General features: G+C 32.0%; 1 protein-coding gene and 1 long non-coding RNA gene across 5 annotated transcripts in view; one reads left to right on the forward strand and one right to left on the reverse strand.

Annotated features, from left to right (window-relative positions):
- ITSN1 (intersectin 1) overlaps positions 1-17,681 on the reverse strand; it is a 242,744-nt gene that overhangs the window by 141,388 nt on the left and 83,675 nt on the right. For all 4 annotated transcript variants that reach the window (XM_074300709.1, XM_074300707.1, XM_074300708.1 and 1 more), the window contains 5 exons: positions 14,151-14,413; positions 12,615-12,764; positions 11,939-12,079; positions 371-458; positions 46-185 (listed from right to left, as the gene is read on the reverse strand). In XM_074300709.1, coding sequence (XP_074156810.1) covers positions 46-185; positions 371-458; positions 11,939-12,079; positions 12,615-12,764; positions 14,151-14,413 — 782 coding nt within the window. The remainder of the gene's footprint in view (positions 1-45; positions 186-370; positions 459-11,938; positions 12,080-12,614; positions 12,765-14,150; positions 14,414-17,681) is intronic.
- Positions 1-17,681, forward strand: part of LOC141561300 (uncharacterized) — a 105,722-nt gene that overhangs the window by 8,427 nt on the left and 79,614 nt on the right. The window lies entirely within an intron of this gene.

Here is a 17,681-nt window from a genome sequence, read left to right on the forward strand (position 1 = left end):
ACCAGAAAAAGGGAGAGCACACATATAAAAACATATAACAATTACCTTTAGCTGATTATTGAAAATATCAATCTCCTGTAGCTTTGATCTAGTTTCTTTCTCAACTTCATCCAACTGATCTCTCAGCTGCTGACGAGCAAGCTCTTTTGCTTCTAAGGCTCTTTTAAGTGTAAGAAGTGAATCTCCTATTAAAAATAAATATGTATAAATAAATAAACAAACAAACACGCACATATATATGAATTGGACAAAAGCTAAGATAATGATCAGTAAAAAAAAAATCCTTAAATTTTTTTTTTTGATGTTTCAAAAAATGCTGGCCAATTAGGAGGATGAATGAAAACTTAAAAAAAAAAAAAAAAACACCTACTGTGCAAACTGTTTTGTTGAACTTGTTTTAATTGGTCATTGAGTAACTGTTTTTCAGGAATCAGCCTTCCAAGCATTTGCTGAGATTCCTAAAAGAAAAAAAACAAGCATAGAATAAAATAACGGATAAGAAAAATTACCATGTCCTAATATCAATTTCCAGGCAAAGAATAAGACATTTTCTTTTTCTTAGAGACTGCTCTCATAAACTCAACCATTCAAATGGGAAATATAACCTAAGTACTATTTGAGATTAATTTTTTAACTGAATTTATCTCAAATCACAATGGTTTCTGCTTTCTTTCAAATCACTAGAATATGATTGAGATAGTTGTGCATTTCCTGAAGTTGCTTTTATGGTTCTCAATACTTTAAAAGCAAAAAAAAAAAAAAAAAACAAAACTGAATGATTTCAAGAATTCAGTAGAATGGAATGTATATACTAAGATATGTTGCATCTTTTGGAAGTTGGTTTAATAATTGAAGCAAAATAACATTTAAATTTCATTAGAGTAAATTTTAGGTCTTTCATTGTTTTGTGGTTAGAAAACAATTCAGTGGTCAAGATGTCCAATAACATTATTTTTTCTACCCAGAGTATAGATAAAGTTTTAATTCTAACCAATCTTTTTGTAACTGGAAAAAAAATGCTATTAATTGGTTACATGCCTATATATATATAAAGGAAAATTAATGCTAACTTTTCAGGCAACCATATATTTAGGAATCTAACTTGTGCTACAAGTATCCACCTGTGGTTTCCAGATAATACATAAAACAAGACAAAAGTTGAAAGTCACTGACAGGTTCTATTTTCTTTCAAACTATAAAAAAGTTTCATATTTAATCTTGTTACCATAGAAAGATGAGGAGAAATTTTCTTTATCTTTCCTACTCAAATTCCAAGGTTCTTAATCATAAATTTCAGAGAGTTTATGAAGTTGGGTAGGAAAAAAAAAAAAGGACATTTATTTCAATATAATTGCTTTCCTTTACAATCCCTATGTATTTAATTCTATGCACTTAAAAGCATTATTCTAAGAAGGGTTCCATAAGATTCACCAGATTGCACAAGGGATTTATGACACACACAAAAGATTAAGAACCACTACTCTAAATATCTGACTAAGAGTAAGTCAACACTTGAAGTTTCTTTTCAAATCCATGATTACTAATAGTAACATGAGGCATGTCATACTGAAATTTCATTGCTGACTTTAAGCTTTTAAACAGGATTTTTAAAAAAATGTATTAAAAAAATTTTTAATTAATTTTTTTATTATACCTTTTTATATACAAAAGGCATGGGTAATTTTTCAGCATTGACCCTTGTAAAAACTTCTGTTTCAACTTTTTCCCTCCTTCCCTCCACCCCCTCCACTAGATGGCAGGTAGTCCCATACATGTTAAATATGTTAAAGTATATGTTAAATACATTATATGTATGCATATTTATACAGTTATCTTGTTGCACAAAAAAAGATCAGATTTAGAAAGAGGGTAAAAATAACCTAAGAAGAAAAAACAAAAATGCAAGCAAACGATAACAAAAAGAGTGGAAATGTTATATTGTGATCCATACTCATTTCCCAGTGTTCTTTCTCTGGGTGTGGATGGTTGTGTTCATTACAAATCAATTGGGGGCATCTAGATGGCGCAGTGGATAGAGCACCAGCCCTGAAGTCAGGAGGAAATTCAAATCTGGTCTCAGACACTTAACACTTCCTAGCTGTGTGACCCTTGCCAACTCACTTAACTCCAGCCTCAGAAAAAACAAAAACAAAAAAACAAATCAATTGGAACCAATCTGGATCCTCTAATTGTTGGAAGAGAGCCACGTGCATCGGAATTGATCATCATATAGTATTGTTGTTGAAGTATATAATGATTTCCTGGTTCTGCTCATTTCACTCAGCATCAATTCATGTATTAAACAGGATTTTTTCAAAGACATGATATTGTCCTTACAACAGGAGTGAAGAATGCCCAGCCTGAAGGCTGTATAAGACCAGCAAAATCATTTGTTGAGGTAACCGCAGATAATGATAAGCTAAAAGCTAGGTATAAAACAATCTCCCCCTGCTTGAATTCTGTAAGTTGATAATTTTATATGGCCCATAAATCATGTTATAAATATCTAAAAGGCCCTTGGCAGAAAAAAAGTTCCCCACTGCTGCCTTACAGGCTCTAAGAAGCATTCTGAATTCTTATTAAATCATAGTACTATTTTATTTAGGTGCAGGTTTGGGCATTTGCATGATTAACAGACTTTCTGCGATAGTCATGAAGTTAAAAAAGAAAAATTATTTGTCAAATGATGTAGGCAAATCTGCTCAACTAAATGGACTAGTGTCAATTTTTAGGATGGTGCCAATTTTTAAATAATGATAATATATATGTACAATGGCCATTTTCAAGAGATAGTCACTAATGGGAATTTAAGAATAATCATCATGCCTAAATTTCCCAACTTTGTGTTCAGCAACAGTTAATAAAAAATATAACAATTAAGATATTTTCGAGAAACACATTAATATGTTAATATTAACAGACATAACAACATTAGTGAACATTTAAGATGTGAAAAGAGCTTTTAGGGACATAATTTCATTTTATTCCTATAAAACAACATTGAGGTAAAAACAGATGAAGAAATAATAGATATTTTTTCAGGCTCATTTAACACTTGAGGAAATTAAGGCTAAAAGAGATTACAGAGCTCTTAAGGGTCAGAGGCAGGATTTGAAACCAATTCTCTTCTTACTGGAAATTTGGAATAATTAATGCTGAAAAAAAGTTAAATAAAGGCATTTTAAAAGGAAGTCTTTGTAACTTATCTTCAGATCCTTTTTCTGATCAAAACCACTCAATTGTTGGAAATATCAATATACAAAGAATATAGATCTTCAAGAAAACCCTACTGGTTTTTTGGCATTTCTTCAATTATCAATTCAAGAGAGTTGCCTAGATATTTTTTTTATGCACATCCATTTCAAAATGAGATCAATGGAAATTATTGTGGTTTTTTTTAACCATGGTTTTTTAAGATGAAAGCTGAACCGAGTGTATACAATTAATAGGGGGGAAAACATGCAGAAAATTAATGTGTGAAAGTTTAACTCTCTCAAGAAAGAAGACAAAAAATCTATTTCCTTACATTTTAAATTTGAGGTGTAGTCAAGATAACAAAGTACAAGTAACCCCACCATTATCTCCTCCATAAAAATCTAAAAAAGGCAACCACCAGATGAATTTTGATCAGGAAAACCAAGAGAACTGCCTATGGCAGTTTGAAGTATTATTGAAGGAGGAGCATCTCCAATGCCCAGGAAGTGAAAGAAGGAAGAGACTTGACACCAGTTCAAGAAACAATGGGGCCAGAAGGTATCCCAGAGGATTTCAGAACTAATGCAAAGTACAAGAATGGATACCATCTGGCAGCTGTCACCCATCACCCGTTTTGAGTTAAGAGCAAACACAAGTATGATTCCTGGCTGTGTAGAGAGCAAGGAATAATTCTAGGACCAAACTCTAATTGTATAACTTTGAATCTTGGAGACGGGCAAAGACTCAATTTTGTCCTCAAACCCAGCCTTCAGTGAAATAACCAAAGCAAGATTCCCAGACCAAAGGGGAGTCTATAATTCAGTTGTGCCAAACCTGAAAAGGCTCTGAGCAAGCTGAGTCCAGCTGCATTCAAGTGGGTAAACCCAACAGCAGAGTACTGAAATTTCCAAACTAAGAACAAGCTAAGAAACCAAAATATGGGTCAAGAATTGGAAAAGTTCAAACAAAAAGCAGATTTTATCCTGGATCACATTACATAGGGTTGATGATAGTTTGCAGGTCCTCAGTCTGAGCTATGAATGCTACTGAGGGATATAAGTGGGTGGAAGTTCAGGACTAACAAAGTCCAAAGTCAAGAAGTAAGGTAGAAGAATGAAGAAACAAACAAACATCCAACAACAAAAAAAGGTGTGTTATATTGAACAGGAAATATAAGACACAAACACAGAAGAAAATGAAAGTAAAATTTCAAAGCAAAATGCAACTTGGATACAAGTCCAGCAAGAATTCCTAGAAGAACTAAAGCAGAGAAAGACAGAAAGGGCAGTCATGGAAAAATAGGCAAAGTAGAAAGTACTAATGAAGAAAGTTATAAAAAGATGTAAAAAGAATAAACAGTTTAGAAAAAGAGATTCAATCTCACTGAGGAAATTCACTGAAAATCAGAACTTTTGGATTCTACAAGACATTAAGAAGTTATTTCTTGAGTCAAAAGATGAAAATAGATTTTTTTAAAAAATAAATGAAATATTCAAAATTTAATTAAGATAGAAAATAGATTGAGGAGAAAAAAAACTGAAAATCATTGAACTACTTCGGAGGTATAACTAAAATAAAAGAACTTAGATATCACATTTCAAGAATCATAAAAGATAATGCCAGATCTGTTAGAACCAAAGGGAAAAATATCTTCAGGTCACTTCTTGATAAAAGGAAAAAATTTCTGGAACATTATAGCCAAAATCTAGAACCCACAGGCAAAGCAGTCCAAAAAAAAAAAAAAAAAAAATTCAACTATTAAGGAGTGATATTAAAGAAGAACTTACCTAGAAAACTGAATAAAATCCTACAGGGGAAAAAAATTTAAGAATCTTTAAGAATACAGGATTTCCAAACATTCCTGATGAAAAAACAGACCTGAATAGAAATTCTGACAGAGAGAAGAATGTAAAGAAAAGTTTAAACTAATACTGCAAGAAATCATGAGGAGCCAAAACAAGGTAAACAGCTTAAACACATATAGACAGATGACACATAAAGCACCTGGAAATTATTTTATGTTTTGATTATCTCAAAAGGACAGAAATGGTAGGGAAAAGATAGTCACTGGGAGAAGGAGGGGAAGAGAGAGGAAAATGGAGAAAACTATCATAGATAAGTGAGATGTACACAAATAGACATCTACTAGAGTATAAATCTATATAGTATAAGTATAATAGACTTATACTTACACTATAAGTCTATAACAAAAGGATAGTAGTGGAAAGTGGGTCACAAGTGAGCCTCACTTTCATCTATAACTCATTAAAGGAGAAAAGAATATAGAGTATAGAAATTTATCTTACCTGAAAGGTAAATAATGATTTTTTTTTTTTTAAAGAGGATAAAGAAATGGGAAGAAAATAACAAGAGCTTCGGGGAAATGATAAAAATTTTTAAAAAAGGATAAAAGAATGGGGAGTAAATAAGAGGGAGTTTAATGAAATTGATTAGTCAGAAGTAAAAGTGTCAGGGAAAAAAGAGAAGGAAAAATATAGAGAAATCCACAATTAACAAACATAATTATGAATGGGATGATCTTACCCATAAAAAAAGTTAAAGGATATCAGCATGGAATAAAAACTAGAATTCATACTTGAAGAGGAATGAATGAAGGGAGAAAATAAGCACTTAATCTACTATGTGCAAGGTACTTTGCTAAGTGTTTTATATATATTATCTCATTTGATCTTTATAACACAGAGTTAAAAAAACAAGAGCAGAATCTATTATGCTTTAGCAGAATTTTTAAAGAAACCATCAATAGCAAGATTTCAGAAAAAGCAATAGCAAAAAATAGGTGAAACAAGAAAATTATTCTTAACTAAAAGGTACATAGATAAGAAATATTAATACTAAACTTATACACACCAAATGGCATAACAATCTAAATACTTAAAAAGTTAAATAAATTACAGGAAAAAAAACACAAAACTAATGAAGGAGAAATATTAAATGTATCTTCTGTTATCCATAATGTAAGTGGTCTTTGAAGCAAAGATTAAAAACTAATTGAAAACTAAATGGCTTAATTCTTAAAAAGTGAGTGAGTCAAAGAAGAAATCATAGAAATGACCTGAGACAAAATATCAAAATTTATGTAATGCAGTCATAGCATTATTTTGGGTGAAATATCTCACAATGCTTTTATTAATAAAAGAACCTATTAACACATTAGACATGACACTAAAAAACCCCAGGTAACTAATTTTAAAACCCAATTACATGCAAATATGTAAATCCTGAAAATAATAAAACTGAAAGCAAAAACCTCCATTAATTTAATTAATTGATTTAAAAAAATAATAATCCATTAGCTAATTTGATTTCAAAAAAGAAAACAATTATCAAAACAGAAAGCAATATTCAGACCAATTTTACCCAGCTAAATATCAAAGAATTAACCATCTAAATGAAAAGGATGAATATTAGTAAAAATATAAATTATCCATGTTTACAGAACAGAAAACAGAATGTTTAAATAATCCTATGTTAGAAAAAGAAATGAAAAAGTCATATAAATGAGCTCCCAAAGGAGTGAAAAACCAGGATGGATGGATTCAAGTGAATTGCTCCAAACATTGAGAATAATCAGTACCAATACTACATAAATTATTTTTAAATATAAGAAAGAATCATATAAAATTTCTTCCATGGCACAAATATGATCCTAATACCTAGATTGGAAAGTCAGAATAGAGAAAGAAAACTACAGACCAATGAATATTGATGCAAGCATTCTAAATGCTATCAAGCACAAGGACACAATAATATATCACAAAGATCACACCAGCCGATTCACTATTAAATGAAACTATAAGTATAATTGACCATATAAAGAACAAAAAAAAAAAAAAAAAAAAAAAAAAAGATGATTGCTTCGACATCTACACAAAAATATTTTTGAAAAATATAAAATTTATTCCTGTTAAAAAAACAAAGAAATAAACTAGAAAGCACAGGAATAAAACAGATTTTTCTTTAAAATGCTAATAGCTATCTAAATGTAAGATTCAGAATTATCTGCAATGAGCTATGCCAGAAGCCTTTTCCATAAGATTAGGGGTAAAGCAAGGATGTCAATTATCAATCACTAACTATTCAATATAGTACTAGAAATGCTGGCTATAACAGTTCCCTGAGATAAAAATTTATTGATAAAAGTTACAGAACTTCAAAACCAGCAGGAATCATTGGATTCTCTGAGACATGATAAGACTGATAAAGGACTTCAAAATCTGCAGGAATCATTGGATTTCCTGACACATAATGAGACTATCACAGAACTTCAAAACTTGTAGGAATCACTGGATTCTGACACATGAAGTAATGGACAATAAATTGATTTTGAACAATTTCTAGGACTTATGGACATGTATAATTCTTCATGTGGTTTATTTGTAATATTCCCATGTTGATGGATTTATGTATACCTGTTTCAATTGAGACCCTTCAGAAACCCACTAATCTGGTTTGATTCCCCATTTTCCTTTGGTTTTCATCTCCCTTCCTGAGATGTCAGGGAGGGTGTGATCACCTTTTTTTGGTGTTTTCACCTCTTTTTTGAGGAGTTAAGGAAGGCGTGATCACCTCCTTTTTGGGGTTCTCACCTCTTTGAGAAGTCAGGGAGGGTGTGACCACCTTATGTTCTAAAACAAAAGAAAGCAGGAGATATTAAGAGCCAGAACTCTGAAACAAGGATTCTTAAAAGGTGTTAAGTCAGTGGAATTGATGAAACAAAGGTTATCTGATTTAGCATAGTGCTTAATAGTTCTCTAAGTTCAGTATGATTGATTTAATCTTACAACAAATAATGGTTTCCTAGTGATATAATGATCGATTTATACTCAATGTAGAGCATCTAAGCTGGGACTTAGATGGGAGAGCCAGAAACTCAGAGAGCTTGGAGACAGAACCAGAGACAGACCCAGAAAGGCCAGACACAGACTCGGGAGGGAGGCAGAGCCAGATTCATTCACTTCATCTCATTTGATTTTAACAGCTGGCTATTCTTGTGGTGATTACTGAACTGAAAAGAAGGCTGCTCCAAGACCTCCAGAAAACCAAATAAGAACACTACAGAAATGAAGGAATAAGAATGGTCAAGGAGAAAACAAAAATATCACTTTTTTTGTAGATGATGTTGTAAAGAATATTTCAGAATCAATTTTGAAACTATTAATATAATTTCAGCAAAGTTACAAGATATAAATCCATACAAATCATCAGCATTTCAGTGTATTACTAGTAAAATCAAGCAGGATATATTAGCATGTAAAAAAAACTATAACAATATAAAATATTTGGGAGTTCACCTGCCAAGAGAAATACAGGAACAACATGAATACAATTACAAAACACTCTTTACATAAAGATATCTAAATAACTGGTGGACTATATTAATTACTCATAAATAGGCAGAGCTAATAAAATTAAAATGACAATACTAAGTTAATTTACTTATTCAATATCATAATCAACTATCAAAGGATTACTCTCTAGTATGAGGATAAAATAAAGTTGATCTGGAAAAATAAAAACTCAAGAATATGAAGAGAACTAATGAAAAAAAATGGGGGGAAGGAAAGAGGCCTAGCAATATAGGACCTCAAATTATACTACAAAACTATAATACTCAAACCAGTTTAGTATGGGATGAAAAATAAGAGTTGATTAGTGAAAGAGATGAGATACACTACAGAGAGAAGCAAACACACAGGAATCCATTGCTTGAGAAATTCAAAGATCCCAACAAAAATTGTTGAGAAAACAAACAAACAAACAAAAAAAAAAGAGTCTGGCAAAAATTAGTTGTAAACTCACAACTCATGCTGGAAACCAGATAAGCTTCAAATGGGCACATAATTTAGATATAAAACTAACATAGAAAGTAAATCAGAGCAGTATGGAAGAAATTACGTGTCAGATCTATGGATAAGAAAAGAGTTAATGATCAAACAAGAGAAAAAAATGGTTTACAGAAGTTAAAACAGGCAATTTTATTACAATTTTTAAAATCTAACAAAACCGATATGATTAAAAATTAGAAGAAAAGAGAGAAACTGGGGGGAAATCTTTGCAGCAACTTTCTCAGATAAGGATTTTCATTTCTAGGGTATATAAGAAACAGTTAAATTTAGAGAATAAGTGCCATTCCCCAATTGATAAAATGGCCAAAAGATATGAATAGACAGTTTCTGGAGGAGGAAATCTAAGTTATCAATATGAAAAAATGTTCTGTTTCACTAATAACTAGAAAAATTCAAATTAAAGCAACTGTATGGTACCAACTCATACATATCAAATTGACAAAGATAACACAGGTAAATAACAAATATTAGTCAATTGTGGGAAAGTAGGTTCTTTCATGCACTGTTGGTGAAGCTATGGAGTAGTCCAGACAATATGGAAAACATTTCACAACTATGCTAAAAATATATCTTTTGATCCAGTGATATTGCTGCAAGAGCCCAAGGAGATCAAATAAGAAATGGACCTATATTCACTAAAAATATTCATACCAGCTCTGCTTGTGACAGTAAAGAATTGGAAACTTGAGGGAGGCTATATATATTATGGCACATGAAGGTGATGAAATATTGTTTTATTATAGGAAATGATGAAGATGGTGTTTTGAGAAAAACCTCAGAAGACTCATATCAAGTGATGTACAGTGAAATGAGCAGAATCAGGAAAATAATATATAGTAAAATAGTCTATAGAATAACAACATTAGAAAGAGAAATAGCTTGGAAAATCTTTGTAACTTTTTGTAACCATGAATCTAGAACTATGATGAAACATTCTACCTACCTACCTTGATAGAAAGGTGATGGACCAAATTTTCAGATTGAAGATTCTTTACTTTTTTGATTTAGCTAAAGTGAGAATGTTTTTTCTTCACTATACATATTTGTAACATTTTGTTTTTCTTGGTGCAATGGGTACAAGAGGGGGTGAATGGGAAGGAGAAAGTTTGGAACCAAAAATAAAAGTGAACAATTTTCTCCATATTACATATTCAAGACATAGAGGAAATAATTTTTTATTTTGATTGACTTATCTTGAGTTAGAGTTTCATTCATTCATTATGACAATGAAAAAGCTTTTAGATAAATACTTGTATTCCACAAAAATGTGCTTTCAAAATCTTCCCCCTTAAGAAATTTGTTATTACCAATAATTTCTTCCATAAATTCTTATAATTGAGCCATGTTATTTATAAATATGTTATTTATAAGTAAATAATGTTATTTACGTAAATAACATTACTATAAATTAATTAAAATAAAAATTAAATTAAAAATAAAATTAAATTAAAATGATATTTGTATAAATAACATTAACATAATGTTATTTATAAATAATAGGCATTAATTAACCCCATTTCACAGATGCTGAACATAGTAATTATGGGACTTATCCAAGGTAAATATTGGAGTGTTCTAATACTCAGTTTTGTGACTCCTACACTTGAACACTTAAAAAGCTTATAACTGCCCCTTTTAAAATAAATGTATGGGCATATACAACTGAGATTTTTATGAATTTGCTCAAAAGCAATGCTTTATTGAAAGAGATCAAGGCAGCATATGTATTTATTGCCATATCCAGAGGGATCTTTTCAATTTAAGAAGGCGTCTTCTTTTTTATATTAAATCACAAGATGTCAAAGCAGCCAGAATATTTTAGCTAGTAAATTCTTGTTTTGAATTTCCAAGTTTTTGAGACCATTGTGTCTAGGATTCTAGCTTCAAGGTAACATCATTATTACCCTGGAGATTTTATTTCTATGTACATTCCAATTATTTAGATTTCTTATGTCTACTGAACTGCGTAAAATATGTGCTAGCAAGCAAAATATAAATAATATACAGAGAGACAGATTAAGGGGTATAAAACACTGGTCATGCCACCAAAAGACTGACTCAATTTGAATGAAGATATTCTCAAAGACAGGAAACTTGAAGTTATTTATGTGATTGACTTGCTTTAAACATGAGATTGACGTGAACCTTGAATCAAAGGAATAAGGAAAGGTTTAGGGGTAAGAGAGTAGCACTAAGTGAGTATTAACATTATCCTGCCAAATCATAGAGAGAACACAAGAATACTGTCTTTCTTCCCTCTCTACTAGATGTTCCTAAACTGAATATGTAGGGTCAAAACATGGATTCTTAATAATGGTGGGATATTATCAATCTAAATAACACCAGAGGAGATCATAGTTTATGACACTATTTAAATAGAGCAAGGTACAATTGTCCCACAATATACTGAAATAGTATAGGAGTAAGCTATATACAGTATTTGATTTAGATGTCCTACTCAAATTTCAATTGGGATTAGAATAATAATTTATTACTTTAATGTTTATAAAGTAGTTCACATATATTATTACATTTGATGTGATTATTATTTATATTCATAAAACATAGGATATCATGTTATCAGTTTCCTGGATTATAACAATTACAATAAAAATACTACATCTATATCTATTTAACCATATTATATGGTTGATAAAATCAAACAACTAGCCACCAAGTATTTATTGATTTGGCCTATATTCCAGGTTACAAATAACTGACATCCTTTAAGGTGAAATTTAAGGCATCAGCTATAAGAATTTGATGACTGCTGGACCACAACACTTACTCACCATAACTGGTTCTGAAAAATAAAGTATTCAGTGGTCAGATGGGGCATGCAATTCAGTTTCTAAATAGTCATATTTCCTCACCTGTAATTGTTGCTGCAGGTGGGTGATTTCAGCAATTCTAAGTTCTCTGGATTTGTTTGTGCTTTCAATTTCTTGCCTTTGCATGGCTAATCGACACCTGATATCTTGAAGTTTTCCTTCCAGTTGATGTTTTTTATCATTCTTCAACAAAAGATATAGGAAGACAGAATTATAATAAGGCATTTCAGATTTCTAGAATAACAATCAAATATAATGATTCTAGAAAACACATAAGAAACAATGGCTAAGTCACTAATTACAGATAGCTTTCCCTCAGTGTAATCCACACTTCAATCAAAAATGATTTAGTTGAGTTCCCCATGTATAGCCTTTGATGCTCCTGCCCAGGACTGTTTCCTACCATTAGAAGGGTCTCTCTCCTGACCATCACCTTTTAGAATTTCTAGCTTCCTTCCAGCTAAACAAGCATCACCTACTTCAAAAGGTATTTCCTAATTTATTCAGTTATCGCAGCCCTCTTCGAAATCATTTTTTATTTATTTCATATACATTCTATATTTACTTTTCCAGGAACATAACACTTTTAGAACAGAAAAGTTGCTAAATCAATAAATATTTGGTGAAAGTAGCACTTAATTTACCACCACGAATTCCACTACCACTTGCAAGACTATATCTCAAAATAATTACCAAGGCAACATAGAATTTCACTTACTAGAGCTTCTAATTCAAATTCCAACGTCTTCTTCTTTGCTTTCAGAACAACTATGTCTTCTTGCTCCTTGTTTCTTTGATTCAATAATTCTTGTCGCCGATTCCGTTCCCATTCAAGTTGTCGTTGTCTTTCAAGTTCTCTTTTTGCAGCCTATATTTTAAGGAGAGAGGTAGAGAGCCAGACAGAAACAGAAAGGCAGAGGGAGAGAATGGGAGAAAAATAAAGAATGAAAAAGATGAAGGGAGAGAAAGGGGAGGATAAAAGGAAGGAATGGAGGGGAAAAAGAAAAAAAGAGGGGAAAAAAAACAGAAAGAAGAAAAGGGAGGAAAAGAGATGTTTTGTTTTCTGTGATGTTATTTTATTATTAAAAAGTATAACGTATAAAATACCAAATAAATTTCTATTTGTATATAATTAGAGGTTATTTGCATTATATTTTGCTTAGGCCTCAGTAACAATCTTTATATATTTGATATTGAACAAAGAGAAACTTTGGACCATTATAATATACAAAATATTTCTTTCTGATGTGCTTGACAGTAAAGAAAATTTCTGTGCTGCATTATGTCTTAATTTTTGTTGGTCTAAAAAACTAAATTTATTACAAGTTTGAAGGATATCTGAATCCCTTAACCAAAACTTGATTCTTAACTGAATTACCTTCTCTCCTAATTTTCAAGACTACTTCATTTTGGCTTAGATAACAGCATTACAGATCTAGAACAAGAAGGGACATCTAGTCTAACCTTTTCATTTGGCAGAAGAGGAAACTGAGTCCCAGAAAAATTAAATGACAGACTCTAAGAAGTTGTAAAACCCTCTTTCACTTAAAATACAGCAATTTTTCTCACAGTGCAAGTCTTCATGAAAATATCCTATGTTTATTCTCAGGAAAGGAATTTGAAAGCTAAGAGCCACCATTTATTGTGTATGTGTGAATGTATGTATGTACATATGTATACAGTACATATATATTTACAGTAAGTTTATTGAATTATGATATCATCATTGCAAATATACTACTTCCACTGACACATTTTAAGTTTTTCTAGATCTTTTATGGGTTGTTAATTCCAATAATCCTATCTAGAAATGAGCTTCTCCAATTTAAAATGATTATGTGTTCTACTCTATTGCCTTATTATAATATAAAGAGGATTTGTAGGTCTACAAGTGCTATGCCAGAAAGCACAAGTTGTTGTAGGTCCTCCTATCTAATTAGAATATGACCCTAGTTGTAGACTGCCATTCATGAATCTGACCTTTGGAAAATTGACTATGTAATGAATATGTTTTGTTTATGGCAGAAAACTACCTACTAAGTTATAAAGCAGTACTTTTCACTATCAATGAATAAAACAATTTATCTTCAAAGTACTGAAATATCATTAGAACAAGGAAAAAAATTTTGGCTTTATGACTCCAGAAGCTAGAATCAGAATCATTGGGATTGGGATTTTTAAAATTTTTGACTTTAAATTTTATTTTATCTAAACAAACCAAGCAATATTGATAGGCAATTTAACAGCCACTTACCTCACGTCTTTCAATTTCTTTCCTCCTCTCTTCTTCCCTCTGACGTTCCAGTTCCCGCTGTTTTTCCAGCTGTTTTTCCAGTTCTACCTGTCTTTTTCGCTCTTGTTCTTGACGTTCTCGTTCTTTCCTTTCCTGCTCAGCCCGTTCCAACTGTGCTAGACGCTCCTGTTCTTTACGTTGCTGTTCTAATAGAGCCTGTCTTCTCTTTTCAAGTTCTAGATTGCCTCGTTCAAAATTTTCACGTTTTTTGTCTTCAAAAGTCACTTTAAATGAAAAAAAAAAACCCACAATCATTTTGAAATTCTAGTTTTTAATTTGGCATACAATTGTAAAAAAAGGGAAATTCCATTAAATCGGGAATATGCAAAATAAATCTGAACTATGAAAACATATGTCCAACTAACAAAAGCAATTCACGACATTATAGCTGAAGTTTCTTCAAATATTTTGGAGTACTATAAATTCAAATTCTGACAAGTTCTTCAGTATGTAGAAAGGGTATGAACTATTTACTTCTAAGACATCCAGATAGAATGGAGTGTTGAACTTGAAGTCAGAGAAGATCTAATTCAAATCCTATCTCAGACATTAATTTTATGATCTTAGGCAAGTCGTGGACAGTGAAGTTGTGAAGTGATTAGAATGCCAGATCTGAAATTAGAAAGATCTGAGTCCAAATCTAATCCCAGACACTTACTATTTGTGTGACTCAGCATTTGTAAATTGAACTGGAGAAGGAAATAGCAAACTACTCCAGTACTTTTGCCAAGAAAATCTCAAGTCGGGTTACAAAGAGTAAAACATGACTGAAATAAATGAAGAACAATGAAAGTCACTTCAAGTGATTTGAGTCCCAGCCTCAGTTTCTGATAGAAATGTTAGCTGCTATTACTATTTTCTCGTTCAATTTTACTTTTACAGATAAAAAGGTTAAATGATTTATATTAAACCAAAAGTTAGTAATAATAATAGTGCTAGTCCTTAGAACTCTGATTCTTGGTTTCACTAACCTCTATCTATTACCTCATCTGTCCTATTCCCTAAGCATTTTTTACACTTCTCCAGTGAATTTGCTATCCTTACCATGGCTCTTCCAAATATTTATATCTATTCTCTAAGTCTCTAAGTCTCTACACACAACTGCCCTGCCTTGCATATAAAGCACTTTATTGTTTAATAATACTTGTTTCCCTCCCTTCCCTTCTTCAACTCCCCACTCAGCTGAGGACCTTATTTCATACTTCACCAAAAACAGAAGTCATTTGACAAGAGTTCCTCTTTTCCTTTCTTCTTCTCACATCAACTCAGACATTTCCTTCACAAACTCTTCCTTTACTCCTATTTTCTATGAAGAGCTGTCCCTTCTCCTTACTAAGGCAGAGCTTTCAAAATCCACTCTAAATGCCATTCCCTCACTCCTTTACCAGCAGACTGGCCCTTTTATCATCCCCACTTCTAATCTTCATTCTCTCCTTATCAATTCACTTTATCAGATCATCCCTACTAGCTATCATATGGTATCTATCCTCCCTTTCTTAGTTATACTCCTTTAAAAATTTGTCTATGCCAAGTTCTTTCTTATCTAAACTCACCTCAAACTGCCTTCTGACCACCTTATTCAATTGAAACTGCTCTCTCCAAAGTCATCAATTTCAAAGTTGTTTGGCTTTTGAAGACCTTCCTAAGCTAACCTCTTCTTTTCTCAATATATACCCCATGATGAGGCTATACTGGCCTACTTGATGATTCATGACTCTTCATCTCCCACATCTAAAATGTTCTCCCTTCTCAGTTTCTCCTCTTGTTTTCCTGGTCTCCTTCAAGACTCAACTCAAACCCTATCTTCTGCAAAAAGGTTTTCCCAGGCCCTCCTTTTTCCCACAGTCATTAGTGCCTTCTCCCTTAAATTACCCTCCATTTGTACTATATAATAGCTTTTCTTCTTATACTAGTTGTGTTGATTTTATTTGTACAGAAATTTTTCAATTTCTTGCAATCAAATTAGGTCATATTATCTTTTATGATTGCCTTTTTCCCTTGTTTGGTTAATATTTCTCCCCTTAATCATATTTACAAAAGTATCTGTTATTTCAAAATTTTTTTTAGTGTGTTTTTTTTAATATTCAGAGCATATATCCATTTTGAGCTTATTATATATGATGTTAGCTTTTGGTTTAAAACTAAATTTTGCCAAACTATTTTCCAGTTTTTCTAGCAGTTCTGATCAAAATAGGGACTCCATTCACCAAATAACATATATAGAAGGTTCTTCAGTTTGAAGAACTTTTCTCTTTTTTAACCCCTTCCACTTTATATTCTGGAATATCAGTTGCATAGATAACAAACTTGATTGCAGCCTAAATATTTTCTTTCCCATACCTTCCATTTTCTAGTTCTCACAGAGATCTGACTCCCTTCTAATGACACTGTTGTTATTCTACCTCTTCCTCCATTTTATCTCATTATGGCATCTGCAAATATTCACTATGATTTTTAATCCTCTGATTCCTTAGTTCTTTCCCAGGATATCACCTATAATGGGGTGACTCTCACTCTTCCTTTCTTCATAGTGACGCCTTGATAAACCTGTTATAGCTATTGCTCTCTTCTTTTCTTCAGTACTCACTTATCTTATTGCCCATTTATCCCTGTCAAGCCCAAGCCTTAGATTATCCATACCATCTACAACTTTCATTTTTATTCACATGCTGCTGAACAAAGCTAGAGAAAATCACTAAGATGCAATGACTGGGTCTTCTACAAATTTATGTTATATAATCTCAACTGGGCCCTCACTGCAACAAAAGACAATTCTTTTATACCTTCTTAATCAACTCAAGTTTCATCATAGCAGATTTTGTTTCTAAACCTTTTCATTCCTCCTCAAACATCCCATACTTCCACCTCCCCTTTCTTCTCAGATGAAAACTTTGCCTAATTATTGTGGCTCTTTGCCAAGAACTCTCTTATCCTTGCCTCAGTTACCTACTGTCACATATGAAGGAGAGCACTTCTTGTGAAGACTGACCCCCTTTCCCTGAACAGGGATCCAATTTTCTACCTACAAACATACCCATTTCTCCCCAATCCTCAAAAAATCCTCAACTGTTTTGTACCTTCCTACTAGCAATCATCTTATCTTGAAAAGATAAGGATGGAGATAGAATTTGGAAGGCTTTGAATACTTGAATAAGAAAAGTATTTTATTGCATAGTCAATAGGAAACTAATGAAAAATTATATAAAAGGTGCTTATCCTCTTGATTTCCAAATCAGTACATGACGAGCAAAGGGCAGACCAAATAATTCATACTAACCCTATTTCTATTATAAGCTTCTTTATGGTAAAAACTGCAAACTATCTATGAATGTTCCCTAGTGCCTATGATAGTACATTATAGAAATAAAAAACAATAGTTGATCTCATTAATTAGGATTTAATCTCATTAATTAGGATTTCAGTCATGCTTTGCCTCAGTCTCACCTAATCTTTCTCCAGACTTCATTTCTTTTTCTGAACCTGCCACAATGG

This window comes from Sminthopsis crassicaudata, chromosome 3 (genome assembly GCF_048593235.1).
Source record: "Sminthopsis crassicaudata isolate SCR6 chromosome 3, ASM4859323v1, whole genome shotgun sequence".
Lineage (NCBI taxonomy): Eukaryota > Metazoa > Chordata > Mammalia > Dasyuromorphia > Dasyuridae > Sminthopsis > Sminthopsis crassicaudata.